Genomic DNA, 27,944 nt, shown 5'->3' with positions numbered 1-27,944 from the left:
ACATCATCCACATCATCTTCATTGTCACGGATCTCAATCATCTCATGCTCTTTTGGCAATAGAAGTAACTCTGGTTATGGAGCTGGTGGCTCCTCTTCAGTTAGACCCAACAAATAAGAGTTCTTGTTAAGAAACACCAAAGTATCTACCATTTCTGGTGTAAGTGCACTATACCTGCAACTGAGAAAACCCTCTCAGAGGGTGTAGAGGTTGCTGGTATTGCCAAAAATGTTTTTGCCGAATTGGAAAGGCGAGAAAATCGACTACTATTACTTTTCCACCAAGCAAGTGGATTTTCTTTACGACTGATGGGCCGCTCTTCAAAGGACGCATCAACTTCATCTGACATAGTTACAGTTGCCTCCAACTTCCTCATCGTCACCAAGTAAACGATCTAAGACACTCTTTTGCTTCTTAGCAGGTGGCCCACTCGCTTGTGCTCTACCAGCAGAAAATACAGCACTATCGCAATCAACAGCTTTGTCCATCAAAACACTCTTCAGTTCTTGTCACTCTTCAGTAGAAAGAAAGGCCAGCTTACGGAATCGTGGATCCAGTGCTGCAGCTAGTACTGCTGGGGAATCTATTTCAAGGTTTGTCAAATTGAAGCATCTATCCAACTGTTCAGTCAGATTTGTTTTGATACTCCTCATCATTGTCATCAGGTTCAGCAGCTGTACGTAAGCCAAACATTAATGGCAAGTACTACGAAAGAGTGGATACTTCTCTCCAGACAATGTGGTCGTCACTTGATCTACTGATTCCAAAAGGTTTAAAATAGCTTTCACAATAGCCCACTGATTGTCAGTGAGATCATATGATCTACAATCAACTTCATCCATTGTATCTTCTAAATACCAGCAGATCGGTTGCTTCAGTAACACAAACCTTTGGAGCATGTAGAAACTGCTATTCCATCTAGTTGGTGTTTCTTGGATAACACGCAGTATCTTTCTGAAGCCGAGAGATTTTTGCTTTCTCATAAGCCCATCTGTAGCTAAAGCAGAATGCTTGAAATGGCCCACAAGGTGATGACATTTAGCAAGCAATCTTTGCATGCTTTGATTGTCCACAGCATGTTTAATAGCATTTTGGATGAGCAGCACATACAATACTCTCCCACTTAGCAATATCCCACAAAATTTTACCTATATAAGAATATATACAATCATTATGTTGATGAAGATAATTGAATTGTGGACAACAAAAGCTATAATTTGAATGTGTAATAATAATAGTAAATGTGGACATAAAATATTACAAAATTACCAACTCCGAAAGGAATATGACAATTTCAATATTATAATTTTCCCTAAAATGCTACCATACAGCTTTCAATGTTGTACACACTACCATAGCACATACACTATATTACTTGTTTAATCATGCACTCACCAGTTGAAACGGCATTAGATGCTTTATTGTGAACAACAACTGACACACTGTTCATATCCACCTTGTAACTCGTCAAAGTTTCTTGAAGCTTTTCTGAAATACAAACTCCTGTGTGGTGTCCAGGAAAATGTCTTGTTTCAAGCACACAAGAAGTAAGATTCCAGTTTTTATTATGAAATGAGCAGTGGTTGTAGCAAATGATTGGGTAGCCCTAGATGTCCATATATCTGTAGTAAGGGCCATGTTGCTACCTTGAAGTTTGGCTGTAATTGCTGCTTTACCATCCAAGTAATCCTTTCTAATCAGTGAACTTACATGGGTAGTAGAAGGAGGTTTATAGCTGGGCACTAGAAAGCTCAGAAGCTCTTTCAAACCATTATCACGGACGATAGAGCATGTCTTTTCATGCCCATTTAGCCGATAAACGGGTATCTTCTTTCTGCATATCGACAGTCCATGCCACACTGAGACCACTAGCATTTCTTGGCATTCCCTTCGTGGTGAATTTAGTAATAGATAGCTGCTTAGCAGTCGACTGTGATTCATCTTCATCTTCCTCTACTTGAATATTTGACTTGTGAAGTCGATCTAAATGTTGCTTTAAATTTGATGTGGTCCCTCCGTTGTGCACCATTGTTTTGTTGCACAAAAGGCAAACAGCCTTTCCTCTCTCGTGCCTAAAATGCTTCCAGACCGGTGACCGAAGTGGTCTTTGCGAGGACACTGTACTAGCATCAGAACCGCTAATAGTATCTAATACAGTTGCAGTATCAGGTGTGTCAACTGAGGTGTCAACTGAGGTCACCGCACATGGTTCCGCCATTTTTTCTACAACGAGTTTCTAATTACAAGTTTTCGAATTTTCAATATTTCACGAATGAATTTCGAATAGAATTCGGATTAGAATATTTGGTATATTTGTTTTAGCCCTACATTAAACGGACATCACTCCAGAGATGCCTCAATGTTGTTCTTTCTGTTTGCATCCACCTATTTCCTGGTCTAGAAGCACAAAAACTTGCTATCCTTCATAGCACATTGTTTAGTATTACACGTTTCTGACATCATTACTATTGACATAGCAACGGGACTTTAAGGTCCGTGTTTCCGTAAATTCACATTATATTATGCTTTAAAAGTATGGTCCATTTGCCTTCTTGCCGAATTGTAAGGTTATTTCATTAGTTATATGCTTGAATTCCACCATAGGATACACTATTTTGGGGTAGACAGAAGGCTCGTAGAGCTTGAAGTTAATTACTAACAAAATGTGGGCATGGCTCATGTCAGGAAACACTGAAGACTTTTAAGCCATAGTGTAACCCTAGCAGTAGAAATTGTTGCGTGAATACCACCAATGGATGTGAATTATACTGTAGATCAATGGTGTAGGGCTGCAATTGCCACTCCATGTCGTGAGTAGTAGCTGTGCTCGAAAAACCTGTTGACAAACTTATGGTAATGGCGATTTTTCGGCACTGTACAGCAAACAAAACATGCTAGAAATTTCTATTAATAAACTCCTTGGTGCCAGTTTGATGACAATTAATTTGCAGCAAATCTGGGATCAATCATTGCCACGGTTTGGGAGCTAGCTGGATCACGGACAGACAGACAGCTTTTCAGCTTTATATAGTAGATATGCTGTGTAAATTATAGCAGTTTAGAAGCAGCATATTGGAGCCTCTAAAAATTTGGCAGTGAGGGGGTTAAATTAATTAAAATTCTTAAATTTTCATTATACTTGGAGTTTTTAATTATACTAGTCGTTTCATATTACCCTGCATTTTTATATACATAATATATGTGCATAAGTACATGGGTTTTTTTTTTTGTCATACATATGTAATCTGCTCTATTGTTTGTCATATTGCTTAGGCATTTATTTTGATATGTGTATATAGGAGTTACTGGGGCTGGACCTGTGGTACAAAATGCTTTACTTCCTCCGTCTACGTTTGAGAAACCAGCAAATCAGCAGGATACTGGTGAGTTTGTGTGTGTCAGCCAAGAGATGTGCAACTAGCCAGACCAACATCCTGTTTACTGTTAAGTAAATAGCTAGATAGTTAAGAGGTGTGGTCTCTGTACTCTATTGCTATTAGCCCACCTAGATCTTTATTTGGTGGGTGTTGTTGCAAACGGGATCCCAATCTAGAAGTTGCAGATATCTAGCTAGTATACCTCTTATAGTAGCACCGGGACTGAAGTGCTTTTGAAATCCAGCTCTAAAATGATTCTGTGGCATCTAAATATGCAGCTGAAAGAAAGCGTTTTTTACGGAAAATTAATGCTTTGATATGGTTTCATTGGATGAAGAAGAAGACAAGTGGCCTGATTGGAGATAAAAGAAATGACAAGGCGCAGAGGGCCTACACTCGTTGGAACCCCAAAGGCACATCCCACTGGTGAGTTTGTTATTGTGATGTAAAATGGTGGCTGTGTGCTGCTTTGTTTGGCCTCTAGCCTTGCAACTGTGGTCAGTCAAGCAGTGAGACTAATATTTGAGTTTTGGCGATTTTTAAAAATTCTCTTTTCAGCCAACTGTAAGCGTTTTGTTATATTTAATGCTGTATTATTATATATTATATGTGACCGAATTTTGGAAACCGTCGATATACGCACAACAGTACTTTTGTAATAAAACGCATTTAAAAACTATGGGTAAAAAATGCAAGCTCCAGAAAAATAATTACAAAAGTTTTTATTGCCTCGCTGGTGGGCGAATTAAGCCGCCAATGGATAAATCCTGGGCATCATCGTGTTCGCCTGTCCGTAGGGAGTACAAAAATCTTTGCTTTATCTCCATACACGAAAAGATTCCAAAGTTACAGACGTTTGTTTACATTGCAGTGACGAAAGAATTTACCGACGATCATTTTTCAGTGAATTTTCCTTCCTTCTCGAACAAAGAAGCATGCCTGGGGGAAAAACTATACCTTGGTGGATGCACAAATTCATGGCGAACACAATGAGCCAAGATGCAATTCCATACGTCTATGTATCAGTAAGTTATGATGGTTTATGTAAGCGCCTGTAGATTCTTTTCTCGATAGTTTCTGTACATATCAAATTATTTGCTCGTCCAGCTGTCTAGTGCTGTATTCCCAACGCTGTTTAACTTAGGAAGCTGAAACTTGGCTAGTCCATTCATCTGTCCATGTAGAAAACATAGAACAAATAAAATGCATTTTGAAAATTGTGTGGATATCGACGGTTTTCTAAAATTAGGTCACATATGGACTAGTACTATTCCGTAGAGGTGATTTTCATCACGTAAGATGCCTCTAAGATGATTTTCAAGGGCATAATTTTGGATGTTGCATGAAATTTTTGGGGCGATCTGTACTTTATATATGTAGTTATAACACACAAGATATATGACTAAAATATATGCATGACTCCCAAGAGTGCACAGCGCTCAAGGGAGAGTGCGTTTACTGTAGAGTATTTAGTCATATCCGGAGTAATCATGTTATAACTGGTATATTCTACACCCCCAGTAGATTAAATGATTATGAATAGCGATTTATAGTGAAACAGTATCTGCTAGAGATCGAAATTGGTAGGAATCATTTATGGATCAGACGTCTTTAACGATGCCACACCCATCTACTCACGATTACTGAGTTATCCGTTTAAATAAGAATTTCGCAGAATGTGTGAAGTTACACCATATATGGTAAGTGGAATCACAAAGCGTGGTATATCACTTACATATATACGTACCACAGTTTGCCGTGGTATATTAGTATATTAATTTTAAAATGAAGTAGGGATCTAAGCAATAAAAAGTATTGAAACAAGAGATGAATGATGGTATATATTACAACATAGCTCAGTGGGAAAATTCCTACATTGGGATGTTATAACATTCAATGCCCAGTAGGGATTTTCCTACAGAGCTATGCTGTGTTACCTCTTGTTTCACTACTTTTTATCGCTTGGATTCCTAATTTATTTTTAAATTAATATACTAGTTTGTTTGGTTGTTGTTATAGCATTCAGCTATACACTTGAGACTGTTCTATTAGGATGACTGCTGTATTAGAGTATCTTGAGTCAGCCTTTCACCACTTCCTACGAGAATGCCCACTGAAGGGGAGATCTGCTTCCAAGGTTGGGGTTCATATTCTCCAGGCTTGAGAAGGATGGCAGGACAACCAACCTTCTCCCAGAGTTGAAGGGTGCTCCAAATGATAATGCTCATGTCGTTTCTACCCCTGCAGGTAGGTACAACAGTACCAGAATCTCCTGATGTGTCTACTGAAGCAGCCAAGGTAGCTACTGTTAAGCTGATTCAACCCATTTGTGTTCCTGCTGATCATGTAAATTTGGTACATGCCAGTGTGGATAATCTGGAGTTCTTTGGTTCTGTGTGCTTGTTTGAACCGTGCCTACTAGAGCTGCACTGTAAAGGGGTTGCAATGTATGATGAATTGGGGGATGCTACACGGGCTATGACTTTACTCATGAATAACCAGGGAGTGGAGCCAGTACAATTAGAACTAAATGTTATTGGGCACTTTAAGCTGGCTAGACTAGTTAAGGCTACTTCTGATGTTCCCCGGTAATTGTATGGCCAACACATATGAGGATGCCATTGTGACTGAGGAGCCAATGGTAGTAGCATACAGGATACCTCTCAGGTGGAAAAGCTATTTAGCCTGGAGAGTACTGATCTGAGTACTGCATGCTGAGCTGTCACGACTGCAGGAGCTGGTAAGAGAATTTTGTAGTTTGTTTGCACTCCGTAGTGCTGAATTAGGTTGCACATCACAGGTAGAACATCACATTAATACAAGTGACCATCAGCTAATCAAGCAGTTACCAAGGAGAGTACCACATTTTTAAAGCCAGAGGTGTCCCGCCACATCCAGGAGATGCTGGATAACTATGTCATTTGTCCTTCCCCACAGCCCATGGTCTAGCCCTATAGTGTTGGTTGTCAAGAAGAATGGTGCAGCACAAATTTGCATCGATTTCCAGAAACTAAATGCTGTGTCTAAAATATATGTGTACCCCTGCCCTAATTTGATGATTCATTGGATCTCCTTGCAACATGCCAATACTTTTCTACTTTAGACCTTGCCTCAGAGTTTTGGCAGATGGAGATGAATCCTGATTCACAAGAGAAGACTGTTTTTGTTACCAGTAATATCTTTTATGAGTTTACAGTCATGTTATTTAAGCTGTGTAATGCACCCACACCTTTTAACAGAGTGTGTTGGCTGAGATTGCAAGGGAGAAGTGCTTGGTTTATTTAGACAATGTGCTAATGATGGGTTCCACATTTGAGGAGCACCTAAGTAACCTTTGCGAGTACTCACCCTTAGGGGTTTGTGATATCAGGATTTTGATTTCGATATGATATCGATAGATAATTAGTAAAATATCACGATATCAATTCGATTTCGATAATTAATTAAATGGTCTGGGCAGATTAATTGCGTGGGCAGCCGATATTTATAGATGCATGTGCTTTAATTGCAATAGATCCACTAAAACCTTTATGTAGTTAGAGTTGGGCGGTATTGCATTTTAAAAGTTCGGTACGGTATTTTAAAAATACCTCGGTATAAGTAAATACCTTCAACATCAGTGGAACTTGTCTAAGTGACCACCTCACTAAATAGATCAGACTTTAAATTCTTGAAAGCATTTGTATAGCGATCCACCTGTCTGATGCAACCATTCCACTCTATTTGAAATTGACTATTGACGTACAGTATAGCTATGCTAATATCATTATAATGTATGTGTACTAGTTTTTGTACTTTATGACATAAATAACTGATTATGATTGTAACTTTTCACAAGTGAATGACAGTTGTGTACATATGAATATTACATCATCTATGATATAGTTCAAACAACAAAACCACACACAGGTACTCATGTAGCAAATTAGTAATACATAATACTACTACTAAGTGACTGAGTCAGAATTAAGCAAGATTCTGGGACAAAAATACCAGTTTGTCAACCATTGCAGGCTTTAGATGGCTGCGATGGGGTGTGACAATCTTCCCTGAAGCACTGAAAACACGTTCAGAAGGCGAACTTGTTGCACACACTGACAAATACTTGGAAGCCAAGTGAGACAAGCAGGGGTAGTTACGGCACTCAATACGCCACCATTCTAATGGATCATCTTCAACATCTATGCATGGCCTGTCTGTATAAGACCTTACCTCCTTCACTACTTTGTCCCTTGGCGTCAGCCTTCGCTGTTCACTGTCATTGGAACTCTTCAAAATTCTTGCAAGTTTGGACTTCTTCTTTGGAGGTAACTGCTCATAACAAGGGTCACTGCTACTTGTAGCAACTGAGGTAAGTGAAGACTGAGCTGGTTCTGTTTCCTCTGCTACTGCCAGATGGAAAATCTGTAATCCTTCTTGAATCACTGCTTCCTTAAAAGCTGTCTGGTTTTCCTCAGCTATATGCTCCACTTTAAACCTTGGATCTAAGAAAGAAGAGATGTCTAAGAGGTATTGAACCTTGGAGTCCGTGTATCTTGAATCTAGATCAGTACGTATACGACGCTTCATATCTCTGACTAATGAAACATCATCATCTTTCTCAACCAAAGCTTCTTCGTGAATATGTTTGATGACAGACCTGATAGATGAGATTGATACATAATGCTCGCCAGAGAGAAAATCTGTGAGGTCATCCAAAGTAGACAACACCGTGCTGATAGCCTCAAGAACTTCAGTATCCTGCCAAGTTGGTAAGAGATGCGAATACTTGCGGTCAGCACTCAACACTATACGGATTGCTTGGACTTGCTCAAGAATGCGAGAAACCATCTTTTGAATGGACCCCCATCTGGTAGGACAATCTGCCACTAATGTGTGAGAAGGTAGACTGTTATCTGTCTGAGCCTTTGCAAGATCCCGTCTCTTTTTCCATGACATGGAAAAGGTGCTCACAATCTTTCTAGCTAGCCCTAGAGCTCTTGTACATCGATCATCACACTTAATGGAATTGGTGATTGCAAGATGTAGATTATGGCCAAAGCAAGACAATCTCATCCAGTCCAGTCTTGATGCTGCATTCACTATATTGGCCCCACTATCTGTTGTCAAGCACACCTGCTTACTTTCATCCAATTCCCAAGCCTCCAGGCTACACTTCATAGCTTCCGCTAAATTCTCACTAGTGTGATCCTCTGGCATGAATGAGGTTTGAAGACACCTGGACCTCAATTTCCAATCACGAATAAAATGGATTGTATAAGACAAATAAGGCTTCATTCCTTCACTCGACCATAAATCTGTTGTTGCCGAAAAATACATCACATCACTGATCTCCACAGCCACTGTATCCCTGGTAGCATTATATAAAGTTGGAATGGCTGTCTTGGTGAAGTATTTTCTAGAAGGTAGTTCATATTGCTTGTCAAACGTGTCAACTAGTTGTTTGAATCCAGGTTTCTCAATGGTATAGATGGGAACCATATCCTTTGCCAAATATACGGTGACGGCGTCTGTAAGTTTCTTCCATCGCTTCGACTTCCTATCATACTTCCCCATTCGAGCGAATGATTCCTTAATTCCCATGGTACCAGTACTCGGATTTTTGAGGCGTTTACCCTTTTTTCCTTGCTGCCGCTTTTTAGCTTTGACTGCTACTTCGTACTTGTCCGGATGTTTCGTTCGTAAGTGTGAAAACAAGTTAGAGGTATTCCCATCACGTGCAACAACAGGGCGTTTACAATACAAACAAATGTTTTTCCCGTCCTTGTTAACACGAAAGTGTACCCACACTACTGACTTAGTTTTTTATCTTTTTGTCTCACATTGTCGGATTCTTCTTTGTCGGTGGCTTCTTCATCGTCGTTACTGTCCTCGTGGTCCACTTCACTAGCATCCATTTTACGCATGCGCACTTCTTTCGGTATTCGTTATAATTAAAAAGGCATACCGGTATTGGGTTTATACCGTTGTTAACTACTAATACCGGAATACCGCCCAACCCTATATGTAATACTACTAGCAAGCGTGGGAAACTGGTAGATAAGCTTTTAAAATGGCTAAATTACACATAACTGACCTTTGTTTCTAGCGCGATGGCACAATCACAGACCAAAATACTGTAACTTTATCTAAATTTTCTCAATATATCGATTAATCGATAAATACTGAGATCAGTATTTGCAGTATCGAATTCGATACAATAATAATACTGGAAAATTATCATGATATCGATAAATTTTCAATATATTGCACACCTCTAGGCAGAGGCAGATCTCAAGCTGAAACCAAGCAAATGTACATTAGTACACAAGAAAGTAGAATACCTTGGGTATGTTGTGTCTAGTAGTGGTATAGTAGCTGACCATAAGAAGATCTACGCTGTTGAGAATTTCTCAAGGCCAACAGATTTGAAGTCATTGAGGTCATTCCTAGGGTTAAGCTCGTACTACCGTTGGTTTATATTTAACTACTCCATTACAATACAGCTTATGTACAAGCTGACCTGCAAGGATGTACAATATCAATGGTGTGAGCAATGTGAGGAGGCCTTCACGTATGCTCTTGTGCTGCCTGCTTCGAAGATAGTTTTCTGTTGGAAACAGATGCATCCAGTTTGAGGTATTTCACTTGGTATTCCCACACAATTCAAAATTAAATCTTGCCGATAATACAAAATAGTCTACCAATACTAATTGCCAAAATTTCAAGAAAGTCTTATGTACTGTTTTTGAAATACACTCAAATCAATTTCCAATAAAACAAACACTTAAGTATTTTAATGCTTTTAAAGTTTCACATTTTAAAATGAATTAACAGCAATTAATTCACCTTTCTTTCTGAGCTATTTCCTCCTAGGTATCTCCATTGTTCATCACTTCCAACTACCACAGCAAGTCTTTCTGATTATTCATAGCAGCTGTCTTTGTACAGCCACTAATCCATCATAGTTGAACAGTATGAAGGATATAAATTCCAAGTTCTATTAGTGGTGACTTTACAGATGTGTATATATGTGTTAATAAACATTATTTCACTGGGAAGGGTGGTTAGGCCTGAGCCTATTAATGCTTTTGAAATAGCCTATTATGCTTTTGAGCATTGCTCCAGAATTTCCCCTATTATGCCCAGTTGTGTCCAAATATGCTCATATAAAATTGTGTCTTGACTGCTCTATTAGAGTATCTAATGCATCTGTGAATGTTCTATAGGATATACAACGTGCGGTCTGTTCTATTGGAGTTATTGATCTTTAACTAGTCTTTCCTTCACAACTATGTAGCTGTAAATCTGTTTGTTTGTTTGTTTTTTTGCTGTGTTTGCACACTATCCATTCTGCATCATGCAAAATATGTAGAGTTTCAGCTTTTCTGAAAACCATTGCACAAGAATTGTGCCATTATTATGCTGGCATATGCTCAATGCTTTGGCTACCTATTAATTATGCCCCAAATTAAGCTGGCATATTTGAATAACTGCAGCCTGTCTCTTCTTAAGCTGAATGTCATGTGTAAGGCTCAGTGTGCACTACAGCATAAGTAACATCACAGTTAAATACTACCAATACCATTTTCATGCCAAGAATAACAGACTATCATATACAAACTAAGTCATAAACAAACTTCTCATCATTTATCAACAGTAAAACATGATAGAAGTTGATTTAAACTGCTAGGACAACAAAACAGCAGCACAAGGCAGCTTAGTGTTCCAAAATTCCTTGTTTGAACCTGGATTCTATAAAACGATAATAGACATTGAGTTGGTCAATAATAGGTCCACCCTTGGCTACAGAACTGGTGAATTTTGCATGCTGCTTCAGAGTCGGTTTTTTTTTTGTTTGGGTTTCATATATCTGAGATTCAGCAGTATGAAGAATTAGCTTAAAACTTTATAATGGCCTTGAATGCCAAAAAGAACATTACATTAGGCCATACAAACTACTAATTTACATGCCATGCAAAGTTCATAATGTATTTAATTTGTTGCATAATAACATAAATTGTAAATTTCTAGTGATCTAACAGAGATAAAGTTTTTGTTGTTTTACTTCTAAGTTATCACACTGTCATTTGGTAGTGGAAAAATTTGCTCTATAAAGTTTCATGCTGTGTGAATTGCAAACAGCTGCTTCATCCAGACTACTCTACTCTAGCAGCTGGTACAACTTGTAAGATTATAACAAGAACTTGTAGTAAACAAACCTTTTCTAATCTTGCTTATTAAATAATTGGCACTTTATCAATACATATAGCTATAACTACATTGCATACAAATCAGCAGTAATATACGCCAAAACATGCGTACATATAAAATATTAGTTAGCTATGCATCTTGAAACTAAACTCCATTGATGTTATAGGTGGCTATAAAACCAATTAATACACATCCATACCAACATGATGGTTGCCTTAGCCTGGACACACCTTCCATTGCAGGGCTGGGGTAATTTTTTGAGTGTACCATCAAACTGCCAGTACAACACAGATTTTGTCATGTCAAAACATAAAAATGTACTGGTACCCAGTGTTAAGCTTTCAGTACTAAAGATGTAGTCATGCCAAAAGTAATGTAACCATGTCATAAATTAATGTAACACACTGTTTCTAGTCCAGTACAACAATCTTTTAGCTAAATGAAACTTCATGCATCCCACAAGTCAAAGGTAACACTGGATAACATGGTTTTAAATACATTTTGCACATTCATGTATAGCTGACAAGTACAAGTAGGCTGGTGTTCACACATCACTGTTTTGGCTTGTGGCCACAAACCATAAACAAACAGCTTAATTAAATATTGCTGCCTTTGTAAGGCTGCTCTCCAGCACCAGTCAGTACACAATATTGACTGGAAATTGGCTGATTATCAATCTTTATATCATTTTCCTTTGTAATTGCTGTAGAAACATTAAACACACATGCAATAATCATCATTGTATCTACATAGAAAAGAAGAAATGTGTGTAAAAACAAACCTCAAAGTCAGCCATAGGCTGGTTTTGGGGCCTTATAAAGTGCAAAAAGAAGTGAAATCCACACAAAAAAAAAGCAAAAAAAATACAGCCAAGCTGGGAAAAAGCGGTACAGCCTTAAAAAGCCTGGGTGAAAAAAGCTGTGAAATCAAAGGTGGTGGCCAAGAAATGGCTGCAATTATGTTAATGCTAAAAAAATTAATAATGGCTATGTGCATTGTTAAAATTTATTAGCATTAACATCATTTCAGCCATTTCTTGGCCGCCACCTTTGATTTCACAACATTTTTTCACCCAGGCTTTTTAAGGCTGCACCACTTTTTCACAGCTTGGCTGTTATTTTGTATCCTCACATAATCTGCTATGCTATGCTGTGTACAGGGGATTTATTACTTCTTGCAACATTGAAAAGCGTAGAGCTTGGTATGGCTTCTTACATGTTAACTAGCCACAAACATGTATAGTTCACTCCCATTATGTTGGTTGTTTACTGTTATCATTCCTAATATGGCCTATAGAACAACATTCTTTGGTCAATTAAAGAAGCCATATGACACTTTACGTTGTTTGAATTTTGCCTTCTGTGTTGCAAGAAGTAATAAATCCCCTGTAATACATAGAATTTAATGGGCTCTTGTAGCATAAGAGCACCAAAAAGTTAATGGCAGTAATAAACAAAGAATATTACCATTACTTATATTTGTAGAAAGCCAAGGTGGTCCTTCATCATCATCACAGACTTCATTAGATCCAGCAGTTGAATTACTAAATGAGTCTCAAAGTAAGTTTTTTTAATTTTATACCTACTTTAGGATTTGCATACAAATAACAACAAACCAATTTAGACCAAAACAATAAAAGTGTATGAAAAAGGTGGAGCCTTAAAACACGCAGTGTTAATGGATTTATCAAAGTAGTGACCAAGAAATGGCTATAATGATATTTATTGCAAACACTTTTTGGCCATCATCACTGATTTCACATGTTTTAAAAACTTTTTTTCTGTACATACAGCACCGTTTAAACACAACGTCGTCTTGCGAGAGTGTGAGCAATTAAAAAAAACTTACTAGTTAAAGAGTATGGCACCATTTCGCTCATGAGTATTCATCCTATTTCATTTTGGGATGCATACTTGTAAACAAAATGGGTGCCACGCCCTTTAGTTAGCAAATTTTATAATTGCTCGCACAATCACAAGAATTTTTTAATTCATTTGCACAATCACGAGATAACATTGCATTTGAGTGGTACTATAGGTCTGGGCTCTAATATGAAATACTGCTTGCTCATTAAGTTTTTAATTGTATGTACAGAACTTGACAAGCAAATGTAAATGTACATAAAGGTGTGGCATGTGTACAAATAGTAGTATTAACTGTTACTTAGATGTTTAAAATTTTGTGGTTGATAGTATCTGGTAATTTGTTCCACACTACGAATTGGTAAAAGGAATATGTACATGAGTTGACTCTTGTATATGGTTGCTTGAATCTCTTTGAAAGTTTATATTGGTATACAACCTTTAATTAAAGCTGCAGTCATCATGGAGATGGTCCAGCACATTAAGCAGGTACCAATGTTGTTATTGATAAACCACAAAAATCTGTAAAAGGAATACATAACTAAAACTACATGTATAGGTTCATAACAGACCACCATACTTAACTGTTTTTCCTTCAACGTAGCCAATTTTGCATTGAAGATTATCTAATCACAGTAGGCAAAACGATCAAAGAACAAACCTTTTAGCATAGGCTTGTGTTGTAGTTTTCTTCTGTAGCATGCATATACATTTATGAAGTGCTTCTGTTTATGTGCAAGCTAGACAAGCATGCTGTTTGTAAGTACAACTGTGTAACTAATTAATTTGTTACACTTAGACTACTATATTGATAGTACAATTCTTTGTGTAAACTGATTTACACACACACACACACACACACACACACACACACACACACACACACACACACACACACACACACACACACACACACACACACACACACACACACACGGGAAAAAAATGCAAAACCTTCAGCTGCCATGCTAGCATGGTCACGCCTACCCAGTGAACCAGCAATGGGACACCTGTACACTATTCAAATAGTAGGAGTCAGCACAGGCAAATCCTCTTGGGGCAAGACTAGTAACCTGCAAAATGCTTTACCATGTCCCATAGGTCAGGATATAGACACCTGAAGTTCCACCTGGACCTTCACCCACTGTGTGAGACATGGACAGTTGGCATTTGCTTTCCCAGTTAATACCAAGTACCCATTGATGTTACAGCTGGGTGGGCTGCTTCCCCAGTTGACACCAGGCCACCAGGTCCCCATCTAAACAGGTGGGTAGACTGGAGCAATGTGAGTAAAGTTCCTTGCTCAAGGAAACAACAACAACACCAATTTGGTGTAACCGAGCATCAAACTGGAAACTTTTTGATTACCAGGCTGATGTTCTAGCCACTTGGCTATGCTGCCTCACATGCACATATATACACATGCATGCACGCACACACACGCACACCTGTTCCTGTTCCTGTTCCTGTTGGACACTGCCTGAGTGGGTCTTTCAGAAATACATCTATCCAGAAAGGGAAAAACCCATGCATCGACAGCACAGGGCAACAGTGTCAATGTTGGCTAAAGATTGCTAAAGGTCTTGCAGTCCAAAAAAATCGTGTTGCTTGTAGACTACACGATTTTTTTGGACTGCAAGACCTTTAGCAATCTTTAGCCAACATTGACACTGTTGCCCTGTGCTGTCGATGCATGGGTTTTTCCCTTTCTGGAAGACACTTGTGTCTCTTGAGGTCTCCTGGTCTCCTGAAATTTCTCACACAAGTCATTTGTGACGGAGCTGCTGGTTCCCTCTCCTCTAAATTATGGTCTGCATCACACTTGTGGACTGCCAGCCCCTTCTCCTTCTAAATATTCTGGCATGAGAAACACACACAACAGCTATAACAAGACAAAAAGAAGTGGTCAGGCCATAATAATCTGCCAAACTAGGGGCATGGAAAGTGGATGCATTTCTAATGGAATTACCAATGTAATGGTGAAGGTCATTGTGTATGGGGCAGATTTATTGGGCAAATCCAATCCAGTGATGTTTAGTCTTTCTATCTGTGACATTTAGCCATATAAATGTTATTGAGCATCAATTTAGTTTAATCATGTGACTGCTGTAGCTCCAACAACAAACTCATCCAAGTTGGCTTTTTAACACCTTCATACAATACTCCATTCAAAATGCCTGTCCACCTAAACAAAATGATAGTAGTTATAAGTTTTTAGCTTTGTAGCCTCTATACTGAAGGAACTATGAAGGGTGTACATTGAAGACCAATTAGTAGCTTATTTTAATGAAGATCCTATTACCATCACCATAATGTTCAAATGACTTCATGAACTGATCATAATTTGTGGGTGAGTAAAAGCAAGAGTTCATGATAATTGTATGGGGGAGAGTGTCTAACTGCCAGTATGGCCTGTACAAACACACTGCTACAAGTTCACTTTTGATCATATGTACACCTCTAGCCTGATTCTACTGATAACAGAGAACTGTTGATAGGTGATGATTGATGTTGATAAGGTCAAGCCTTTCTTCTAAGAGAAGCCTGAGGTGTTACTTGCAGCAGTATGTTTGCTGAATGTACTCCAGTTAGACACTCTCCCCCATACAAATATTATGAACTCTTGGTAAAAGTAATACAACTACAAAGCCTTAGGCGCATTGATTCTAATAATTTGTGGTGGTGGCAACTCTGACGATGGTGCTGTGGAATTATGCTGAATCTCATGTACTAGGTTCTAGTATAGTAGTGTTGCCACGATATATTGATACATCGATAGTATCGATATAACAAGGTGGTGATATGATATGATATAGCCAATCAGTTATATCGATGGTTGCACAATAGTGGTGCCACTTAGTATAATGATGTGGGGGAGGCCAGACATATGGTATTTGGCATTTAATTAAGTTATGTGTTGATGGTGTAGTGTGTGGTAAACAAGCCAACCCCAAAGTAAACTGAGAGGTTTTAAGGTTTCTGTGTGGTGTCAGCCACTTGTATCAACTGTAAAGCAGTGGCAAAATGCATTTAAAACGGACATGACTAAAACACGGATCGGACTGGGAAAATGGACTCGCAAACGGGCTGGAAGGAACTTCCCTGAAAATGTTTTTTTTTGCCATAGATACTCACTACATTGCTGCTACAAAGAATATAACACGTATAAACAAACCTCTGAACGCGTGCTTGAGCCACCATTAAACCCTGGGATAACTTCAAAGCGCCAGTCTGCCAGTATGAGCGCCTGTGACAGCGAAGTTGTCGGTTAGTGTTGTAAACAAGTTTAACAAACAAAATAACACAAACTGTATTTGTAGTAGCCACTGCCTTGCCAGCTGATTAAATACTACGTGGTCCCTCCATGAAACTTACCTGTCACAAGCTGTCACCTGTAAAGCTGAAGATCAGCCATCAAACTAATTGCAGCAATTAACCAGACCATGAAATCCAAGTAACATAGTGTCTTAACAGACTTAAAGCTTCTTGTTTACAAATGCGAAACAAAAGTACGCTATTAATTAAACACAAAATGAATTTAATTTCAGACTATCTTTAAGCACAGGGCTTAGTATCGGCTTGAGCACACTTCGACATCATGTTCAGAGCAGTTCAGAAGTTTGTTTCAGGTCGTTGTTGCATGTTATATTCTTTCTAGCAGCTATACAGTGAATTTCTATGGCCAAAAAACGTTTTCAGGCAAGTTCTTCCTAGTCCGTTTGTTAGTCCATTTTCCCAGTCCATTCCATGTTTTAGTCATGTCCTTTAAAACCTGATAAACAAGAGTAGCTTTTGCTTGTGGTATTAATTAAATCCAACTTAAATTTAAACTTACAATGAAGAGTATGTATATGTTTGTCTTACTAATGTTACAATTAGCTCTATATCATGATATGTGACCCAGTCTGGGAAAACCGGGCTTATCACCTATTTAAAAGTATCGAGAAACACCGGTTTTAAGTATTTAGTGTGTTGTAGCTCGCCAATGGTTGAAGCTATGTGTACCAAATTTTCACATGTTTTACACCAATTCCTTACCTTCCAGAGCATCCACTGTGCAAGTAGCCAACAACTACGTTTCCCACCATTTTGGATAGTTTTTAAACCAAGGTTAACTGTATCAGGCGAACTGCAAATTGGGTGGGAGGCAGGGGCCCTGGAAGGCGGGCAAGGTGGTGTTCAAAAATTGAAAAGGAAGGCCAAGAGATGAATTAGGCCAAGCTTTGGGCTATTGAGGTCTCAAAACTGGCTAAAATGAAAGGAAATTTACAGCAGAGGTACTTATTCAATACCACAGAGCTGTACAGCCACATACAGTCATCCCCAGGCTGACCAGAGCTCCATTAAGGCCCCACACCACACATACGGATCGCCACTGGGCTTGGGAAAAGCAGCCAGCAAAACCAGACCACTCAAGTCTAGCTGATTTTGATTGTGGAATTAGATAGTTTATTCATGTAGCTTTGTGTCCTGGGTGAAAAATCGAATCTGCTGACATGGGCGATAAGACCGGTTTTCTCAGACTGGGTCACATACAACTGTGTCACGAGAGATCACGTGATCCACCCAATAATACAAAGTTGTAAACTGGCTGCTGTGGCTGTTCTAAATGGCTGGCACTACTTCTGGATGTCTTTCATGGCTGAAATTGGTAAGTTAGCTGTTCTGGAGCATCTGGCTATAAATCTGTAGTTGTAATACAACTGTGTCACGTGAGATCACGTGATCCACCCAATTATAAACTGGCTGCTGTGGCTGTTCTAAGTGGCTGGCACTACTTCTGGATGTCTTTCATGGCTGAAATTGGTAAGTTAGCTGTTCTGGAACATCTGGCTATAAATCTGTAGTTGTACAACTGTGTCACGTGAGATCATGTGATCCACCCAATAATACAAAGTTATAAACTGGCTGCTATGGCTGTTCTAAGTGGCTGGCACTACTTCTGGATGTCTTTCATGGCTGAAATTGGTAAGTTAGCTGTTCTGGAGCATCTGGCTATAAATCTGTAGTTGTATGTGACCCAGTCTGGGAAAACCAGGCTTATCGCCTATTTAAAAGTATCGAGAAACGCCGGTTTTAAGTATTTAGTGTGTTGTAGCTCGCCAATGGTTGAAGCTATGTGTACCAAATTTTCACATGTTTTACACCAATTCCTTACCTTCCAGAGCATCCACTGTGCAAATAGCCAACAACTAAGTTTCCCACCATTTTAGATAGTTTTTAAACCAAGGTTGACTGTATCAGACGAGCTGCAAATTGGGTGGGAGACGGGGCCCTGGAAGGTGGGCAAGGTGGTGTTCAAAAATTGAAAAGGAAGGCCAAGGGATGAATTAGGCCAAGTTTTGGGTCATTGAGGTCTCAAAACTGGCTAAAATGAAAGGAAATTCACAGCAGAGATACTTATTCAACACCACAGAGCTGTACAGCCACATACAGTCATCCCTAGGCTGACCAGAGCTCCATTAAGGCCCCACACCACACATACGGATCGCCACTGGGCTTGGGAAAAGCAGCCAGCAAAACCAGACCACTCAAGTCTAGCTGATTTTGATTGTGTAATTAGATAGTTTATTCATGTAGCTTTGTGTCCTGGATGAAAAATCGAATCTGCTGACATGGGCAATAAGACCAGTTTTCTCAGACTAGGTCACATATGTGTGACATAAACCTTGGTGATATATGATATAGAGTTTTTCTATATCGTGCCAGCACTATAGTATAGCTATGAATAATCAAGTTTCACAAGTAGCCTGATCTCCTTTGCTTCACAGCATATGAGTTCTGTGTGACTGTGAAGCTTTATGGTAAGAAGGTTTTTGAATGGAATATAGTTAATGCATACATTACATACATTACACTAAGGTCACACAAGCCTTTACAGGTTTGTCACTTACAGTTTTTATAAGAAATGATGTAGGTAATTAATGCCATTTTAGTGCATACACATATGTAGCTAAAGATGAATCTATAGTCAAACAACCACATACAGGGTTGTACTATGTATTTTCTTTAACACATACCTAATTTTCTTTGGGAAATAGATACACACTAGAATCCATTATAAAACTTTGCGTGAGCAAGATTAAAGGGAAAAATGTACTTTAAATTTCATAAAGTACACTTTAGGGCAAACAGTGCTTTATTGCCTACCAAGAGTGCTTTATTACATTGCGAAGAGTGTTTTATTGCAATAAAGCACTCTTTGTGGGCAATAAAGTACAGTTTCCCACGTGCTTTTAGTGCAGGCTATGACGCTCATGCCAGTACGACTAATTGCCCAAGCCAGTGAAGGCTGATAGCCTTCGCTGCACTGAGTGGTCAATCACTCCAGCCAATACAAGTTCTACCACTGGATTGCTTTTATAGCGATACCTAAATGCTTCGATGATGGGTGGGAGAAGGTAACGTTGCTGTTACGTTTGTTAATGTAAACGGACAAGTCCTGGAGATGTCACGGAAATACTTCACCATGTGTCACAATAGAATTGATTGTGGGATGTGACCAAAACCTGCCAAAATACGCGATGAACGTCTACTATGCCAAACTATGGTGAACTATGCATGAGTTAGTTTGTGTGCATTCAGGCTGCTAATAATTTGTGCAACACATGTTAATTACGAGTCCTAGTGTATGGTGAGCTACACGACTAGAAAGTTACATAAATCATTTAAAGCATTGCCGTGAGTGCTATATGAAAAATAAAGCACGAGGCATGCAGCCGAGATGCTAATAAAGCAGAGGCGAATATTAAAAGCTTTCAGTACCACAGTTTATCAAATGCTTTATGGGGCTGCCTCCCTTAATCAACTGTCTAGCTACTAATAATCCTTTGAGATGCAAAATTTTGGTTGACTCAGTGCAAAATTCATTTGTAAGGATAAAATTTTAGTGAAACCAAAACACAGTCAAAATTTTGTCCTGCAAAATTTCTAGTTGACGTTAGATATATATGTATTTAGTTAAAGCACAAGCAAAGGCAGTACTTTAAATGGTATAGAGAACTTTCAACTTGAAATACACACAAGACACACAAAATAATTAGAAACTCACAGAGTAGTGTTATCATCGGTAGAATAGGCATTGCGCCTGTGTTGCACTGTGCTGCACCTGCATTAGTCGTTTTGTGAGTCTAGTCCGTCTTCCCCACAACTAAAAGTTTTCGATTGTGGTACTTTAATAAGCATATTTCCGTGATATTCCTAGGACTCGTCTGTTTATGTGAACAAAACGTAGTAAGAACATTCGCTGCTGTTGACCACAAGCAACCATCATCAAAATCTTCAAGCGTGTTTATAAATTAAATCCAGTGGTTTGGCTCTTACTGGTTGGGTTGACTGGTCAGCCAACACAGTCGGGCTATCAGCCTAGACTGGCTTGGTTGATTGTTTATACTGGCCAGAATAGAATGAGTGAGTAACAGCCTACAAAATAGACAGTTCTATAACTACCTGATATAGAACTGTGGTCTATTAAAGTGTTCTATAACTGCCCAATATAGAACACTTGTGCTTGTATGGCGAAAAGTTCTTTATATATATATATATATATATATATATATATATTAGGGCTGGGACGAAGCTTCAAATGTTTCGGTGGTTCGAAGGTTAAGTAAACTTCGAATTTTAAAAGTATCCTTCAAAGCTTCGTAATGCGCATATTGTTTACGAAAGAATTACAAATAAACGTCGTTGTCTTTATTGCAGCTGCTTATTGATCTTATGCAATCGATGTTCGTCTCTTCGTGAATGTCACGTCCACTTTTAAACCATCGCAGTTTAGCTTGCTACCATAGTTATAGCCTTGAAACACCATATATAAAGTGATAGATATTGCAGGGAAATGTCCGTTTAGCCATTAGTTGCTGTTTACCTATGCATGATTGCAGTATAGCGGACACGCCCATTTGCAATTGATCGATTGCATCATTCAGTACTGCTGCTATGCACTTTCCAGTGCTTGCAAACTTATTAAATAGGACTAGAAAGATAAAACTTAAGTTAGTAAGTACAAGAAAACTTGTAACTTGAAAGCTAACACCGAAGCTTTGAATGTTAGAAAATTTTATGCACTTGTCAATTTCATGCCCCCACCCCCAGGGGGGTGGGGAATACAGGGGATTTGACAAATCGTGGTGTCAAATTCCCCACTACTGGGGCAAAATCGGCTGTCAAATCCCACTATGTCCCCACCCTCATAGTAGGGTATTTGACAACACCTCAAGGATGACTAAGCGTATATTTCATGCATGTGACTAGTAATAAACCTGCCCTGTAGCTAGTAAAATTATAGCAAGTGCGATTTTATTGTTTAGAAATGCAACTACCGAAAATCTATCAGTAAATTAGACAACTGTCAATTGCCCCAGGGGTGGGCAATGTCAAATCCCCACCTGGGGTGTGGGGACGCCCGGGGGTGGGGCATGAAATTGACAAGTCCATTACAAGCAAATATTTGAAGATAAATTTCAATATTCGTCCCAACCCTAATATATATATATATATATATAACTGTCGGTCATGAAACTTTTGCAATGCAAATAGCTTTTACCATAATAAAGTTTGGTCCAACATGATGTTCTTTGTACACTGTACCTGTCAAAGGAACAAGGATGAAGCCTAAGGGATACAGGTGCAATTATTAACTTTGCCCTTAAACCTGCATAGGCCAGAAAATTGGTCCAAATACGCATGCCTTGCACAAAGCACTGTAATTTTTGAAGCATCCATCCTATGGCTACACAATTTACGTCATTCTACTTCTAGCTGATTTCTCTACACCATGAATGCATGATTTGATCTTTCTACAGGGTGACTTGTTTTTAGCCGATTTCTCTAGGGCGGATTGTCTCTAGCTGACAATGTGATATAACAAATGATACCAAAGGTTTTTCTAACGTTAAACAGTGAGGCCAACACTAGCCATATAAATAACTTTTTGGCAAGGAAACATGCATACTCTTATAAAATGATCCATAACTTGATGGTGGTTGCTCCTATCAGCTTACAACAAGTTCTGTTCGTTTTGCCATAAATTTTTCTTCCATCAGGCCATACATGACCCATGTGAGTAAACCCACAATCGAAATTAAAGACATGGCAAGAATTTTGAAACACGGAAATGTGATTCGCTGCTGTTCATCATTTCATAACAAGTAAGTCACTGTAGTTCTCCAAGTAGGCCAGTGAACAGACTTTTGAATAATGTGTTGTTTTAGGCTATAAGAATTAATTTACCCCACCTAACATTACCATGCATGCCCATATTGTGTAAACACACATTCTGCTAAGTTCTTTGCGGGTTTAAGGGTTAAAAATGAAGCAAGGTTTCAGTGATAAAATGTAGTGAAACCAGAGATGATGCTACTGTAGCTACATATGAGGGAAACTTCATACTTGGCATTTTAGTAATGTGGGAAAATTACTAAATTGGCATGTTCTTGCCATCTTTTCAATGCCAAGTAGGGATTTTTTCTCATAGCTACCATCATCTCCTGGAACCCTACTTCATTTTTGAATTAATATTTTTTTATTGTACTAGTTTTTATAACTTTTTGTTTGAACATTGCTGTGTAGCTATCTGACTACCATGGATACCACAGTCCAATATGCACCACAAATAGTTTTGTGGCATACTAAATGTGTTCCTTCAAAGAAAGTGTCGATACAGAAAATTAATGCCTTAGTAGGTTTCCTGGCGTGAGAAGAAGACTACCATTAATTGATTGAAGATAAGAGGAATGGCAAAGCACAGAAGGCACTTCCGTGAATTTGTTTTTGTGGCGTAAAGTGGTGTCCGTGCGCTGCTTTGTTTGGCCTCTAGCCTTGCAACTGTGGTTTACCATCTATTTAGGAACGAGCTAGGATAATCCCCCACTGATTAGCAACAGTTGTTACACCACAACAATAGCATGTGATCAATATTACTGTCAACAAGTACAGTTGAAGTGTCCTTACTAAGTTCTTTTCTGTATCCCACTATAAGCTACATATGCTAGGATATTATTAGTAGTGAGTCCAATGCAAAAAGAATATTTGTCTCTATGTACTACAACTACTCTTACAGAATGCACACTAGTAATTGAAATATCATAATTAAAGTGTTCATAAAATTAAGCATGGTATATACATACAAGGCGTACTTTATTAATGATCAATTTTTTTACAGAAAACAGTGAACGTGATGAGCCTGATGGTAAAGGATCTGCAAACAATGGACATCAGCTAAATCGTATGCCTTATACGTATGTAATTAAATAATTCCCTGAGGACAAGGTCCATAAAGGGAATTGTGATTGTATGAAGAGGTGTAGGATACAAGGTATAGAGCACTGATTAACTTATGGCATTGCTCCTACATTCTCTTGCATGACAGCATTTCAGGGCTATAAATAAAACATTACCTTACTTCCGTTCTTCTTTTTGAATGGTGAGCATGCAGTCAAGTGTAAGTCATGATGATCAAAACAATAACAAAGTGCCAAACTGCACTTTACAAATGTACAATAATCAATGTAAATGAATTTCCTACATAAAATCAGAAGCACTTACACCTTGAGATCAATGGAGTCAGGTCACAAGTCCCTAGGTGAGTCACTGCTCCTCACTATACAGAAACACAATAAATAAGACACATTTTCAATAAGTCATAAACAGGTCATGGACCCACAGACCTCCAGAAGCATTAACTGCAATACAGCCAGGTCATTGTCCTCTTGCCTAGGGAGTCATGACTTCAGGTATTCCTTTACGAACTGATCTACTATTGGTGCCTTTGTTACAGCAGTCCTGGTGACTGGATGGGCTTTGTGCATTGCTGTCCTGGTTGTTTCAGAAGTACGTTCCTCAAACGGCTGTCATAGGAATCGTCTCCAAAATATTCTCCAATGTTGCACTCTGCGACATTCTCCTTCCTGGGTTGGTACACTATGCGTGCTGCTGCAAGCAAGCAAGAGAAAAGAAGTGCTAAACAGAAGTGAGGTAATGTTTTATTTATAGCTTTGAAATGCTGTCATGCAAGAGAATGTAGATGCAATACCATAAGTTAATCAGTGCTGTACCTTGTATCCAGAGCCTCCAAAATATAATTGTGCAGTTATTGTTGTTTTACAAGTTCAAATAGTTGTATCACTATCATGTCACAGTTGTTAAAAATTTGCTTCTCTGCTTGTTAAAAGGTACCTAATCAATTGTTTACCATAGCCTTAATCTGCCAACCTTTGCAAATACTTAAAACGCAAAGTGCCCATATTTGCTATATGTACATGGCATTTGTATTTTTCATTCCATCTATAATATGATGTGTAATACCCACTTTATTATTGTTATGAACCATGTGACCATGTATTCTTTAGAAATGTGTATTGCTATATTCAAATATACACCACACCTTCTACTGTTCTTACATCTGTTTACTCTCGTATGCATGTTTTTATTACATACAGAAGATGGCGTGCAGCTGGATGCCAATAAACACAATTTTATGGTAAAGGAGTTGGCGAGGCGGCTCTCTGATGATGAAATAAACCACAGAATGCTGTATCGGGATTTTTGTCTTACACAAGACCAAAAGCAAAAGATTGATGATTACCCACAAATGCACTATAAAATGTATGAAACACTTGCTCAATACATTGAGTCAAAACAACCTATGCTGGCTGAACTTATTAAAATTCTCAATGCAAATCAAGTTAAGCAAGAACATGTTAAATTTCTGTACGATTGTAAGTATGATTAAAATATTTTTATGCTATTGGCTATAATCATCTAAGTTTATTATTACTTTAATTATTTGCATACTCAATTACTATGTGTATTTTTGTAACTTTCTTGATCATTTTTAATAATTCTAGGATTTTTTTTTCAGTCATTAATTACACAGGTATATAATGCTATGATTACTGACGGTACAGTATTTGTACCTGTACTGTAAGACCACGTGCCGTAGGGCTGGGCGGTATTGGAGTTTCGCTTCACGATATATCGTGCAGAAATATATCACGATATTACTATTTATCGCGGTTATTAAAGATGACTGCTATATTAGAGTAGCTGACTGCTTTATTAGGGTATCTCGATCCTAGTTGACTGTTCTATTAGAGTATCTCGATCTTTGTAAAAAAAATTGACTAGCTAGTACTAGGTCCTTGTTTGCAGTAGTATCACGTGATTATTTGAGGTGCATTATAACAACCTTAAGGGCTTAATAAGCTGTCAAACACTAAAAATCGTAATAATATCGATATCGTGATATCGTTTCACCGAAATCTACGCGATACAGATATCGTTTCATTGCAATACCGCGGTATTACTATAATACCGAGAAACCGCCCAGCCCTATTAACCACGTGGCTGAACTCCAAATTTCGTAACTCGTATGCGTGCGCATTAGCGCATGGCACTTTGTACACAGCAAGATCTTGGAAAAATACAGTACAAAAATCGTGGGAAATTTTCCACATGATAGGGTGGAGCACATAAACAGCTAGATGGCACTGCACCATACACATGATACACCCTTTGATCAACCGCATAGTCTAGCGCAGACCATCAACTTCGAGTCTATAGTCAGCTACAAAATGCACAAATTCCAGTGCATAGCTTTGGTAAATGGTTTGTTATGGCATTTGAAGTCATCAATAACACATTTTGAAAGATTTCATCCACTGAAACAAAAAACAGCTACAGTTAGCTAAACTAGATATTTAACACAGCAGTATAAGCATCCATTATCATATAAAGTGCTGGAAGGATCAGTGGTGTTGCAGCTAAGTCAGACTACAAGCTTAACTGATCAAAGAGGAGTTATGAATCCTAGACCAGAAGAGCTGAGTTACAAGGAAACTATCAGGGTTACAAGATGCACTACAAACAATTGCAAGAAACATTTATGAATTTTTGTCAGTTTTATGCGTTACAGATGCTGCTGAGAGTATCTCAGGTAGCTAGAACCATAAATTCTTGTGAAGATTCAGTAACCCTCTGCTTTACTATTAGCTACTGAATAAACTGTTCTGCCATGATAATCCTATCTAATCCAATACAACCAAGCTGTAAAAAAAGCTAGGGTGAAAAAAAGTGGCACCAAATTCACCTGAATTGTCATTATTAAAATTTTTACCATTAACCTACCATCACAGCCATTTTTTGGCTGCCACCTTGGATTTCACCATAGCCTTTTTGAGGGCTGCACTCTTTTTTTACAGCTTGGCTGTTTTGGATTAGATTTCACTTTTTGTATTTGTATACCCCAAGGCTTTGGGACTTTTTAACCTATCTTTTTTTTCTTTACCAAGAAAAGATGAAGCAGATGTTAAATACTTTAAATATTTCTAATTTTATCAATAAATGTACAGATTATATATAATATAATACGTATATTTGTTACAGAATTATCTACATGGTGCGTGATTTCTTTGTAACTGAACACTCAACAAGGCGACTTCTTCTAGCTGATGTCTCTACAGGGTGAATTGTTTTAGCTGAACTCTCTACAAGATAACTTCTTCTAGCAGATCTCTGTACAGGGTGAATTGTTTTAGCTGAACTCTCTACAAGATAACTTCTTCTAGCTGATCTCTCTACAGGGCGATTTGTTTGTAGCTGAACTCTCTATACATGGTGTAGCTGAACTCCCTACAAGGTAACTTCTTCTAGCTGATCTATCTACAGAGTGAATTGTTTGCTACTGATCATGAACTCTCTACAGGTGATTTGTTTGTAGCTGATCTCTATACAGATTACTTGTTCCTAGCCAATCTCTTGAATTCTCTTCAGGGTGACTGCTCTATTAGAGTATCTCGATCTCGCATGCACTTGCTACACAAAGTTGGATTTCGTGTTATAACTCCGTGGCATTAAGATTATGATTAAATACGGGTAAAGGCAAAGCCTGTAAGTATCAGGGGCGTAGGCAGGATTTCCAAAAGGGGGGTTCTGCCCTAAGTATAGAATTTCGTAGGTGTGCACATGTAAACACGTGTAAACATGTGTATTCTTATAAATTCATTCGCAATAGCGAGTAGAGGTACTTGAATTCCTCTGCCTGAAGACCTGTAGCTACCCATTTCAGTGGATTTGTGTAAGTTAATTCAGTTCTAGTTAACCAGTATCACGATTTAAAAAACTTAACTCTGAAAAGGGGGTTCGTCCGAACCCTTTGAACCCCCCCTGGCTACGCCCCTGAGTATGATTCTTCTGCACCACTGAAGAGCCTTTCTAAGTACTAAGTTGATTACTCGATCTGTACAGCGATTTTCTAAGCATTACCCCAAGCGGTTTTTCTGGTAGGCGTGACAAGTAGTCGTTTTTCTATTAACTAATCTCGATTGCGTAATTGCTACACACTGTTGGTTTTTTCGTTGTATCTTCCTGGTTTTTAGCTCGATTTCTTTCAAACCACAAAAGATTTGCGGTTCAATCAGTTAACCTATTCACCCACCGATTTTCAGCTTATTCCCATACGCGGTTTACCCTGTAGGCGTGACAACATATTGGTGTTATTTTTCGTGAATAA

The 27,944-nt window shown here is 38.5% G+C and overlaps 1 protein-coding gene across 2 annotated transcripts in view; it reads left to right on the top strand.

The window, feature by feature from the left end:
* The window catches only part of LOC136265790 (uncharacterized), a 58,813-nt gene extending 33,525 nt beyond the window's left edge, over positions 1-25,288 (top strand). For both annotated transcript variants that reach the window (XM_066060705.1, XM_066060706.1), the window contains 4 exons: positions 3,300-3,383; positions 13,055-13,129; positions 23,598-23,660; positions 24,874-25,288. In XM_066060705.1, coding sequence (XP_065916777.1) covers positions 3,300-3,383; positions 13,055-13,129; positions 23,598-23,660; positions 24,874-25,166 — 515 coding nt within the window. In that variant the 3' untranslated portion in view covers positions 25,167-25,288. The remainder of the gene's footprint in view (positions 1-3,299; positions 3,384-13,054; positions 13,130-23,597; positions 23,661-24,873) is intronic.
* Positions 25,289-27,944: the final 2,656 nt, after the last annotated feature.

The sequence above is a fragment of the Dysidea avara genome, chromosome 9, assembly GCF_963678975.1.
Source record: "Dysidea avara chromosome 9, odDysAvar1.4, whole genome shotgun sequence".
In the NCBI taxonomy this organism is placed as follows: domain Eukaryota; kingdom Metazoa; phylum Porifera; class Demospongiae; order Dictyoceratida; family Dysideidae; genus Dysidea; species Dysidea avara.
This window is presented reverse-complemented; position numbering and strand designations above follow the sequence as displayed.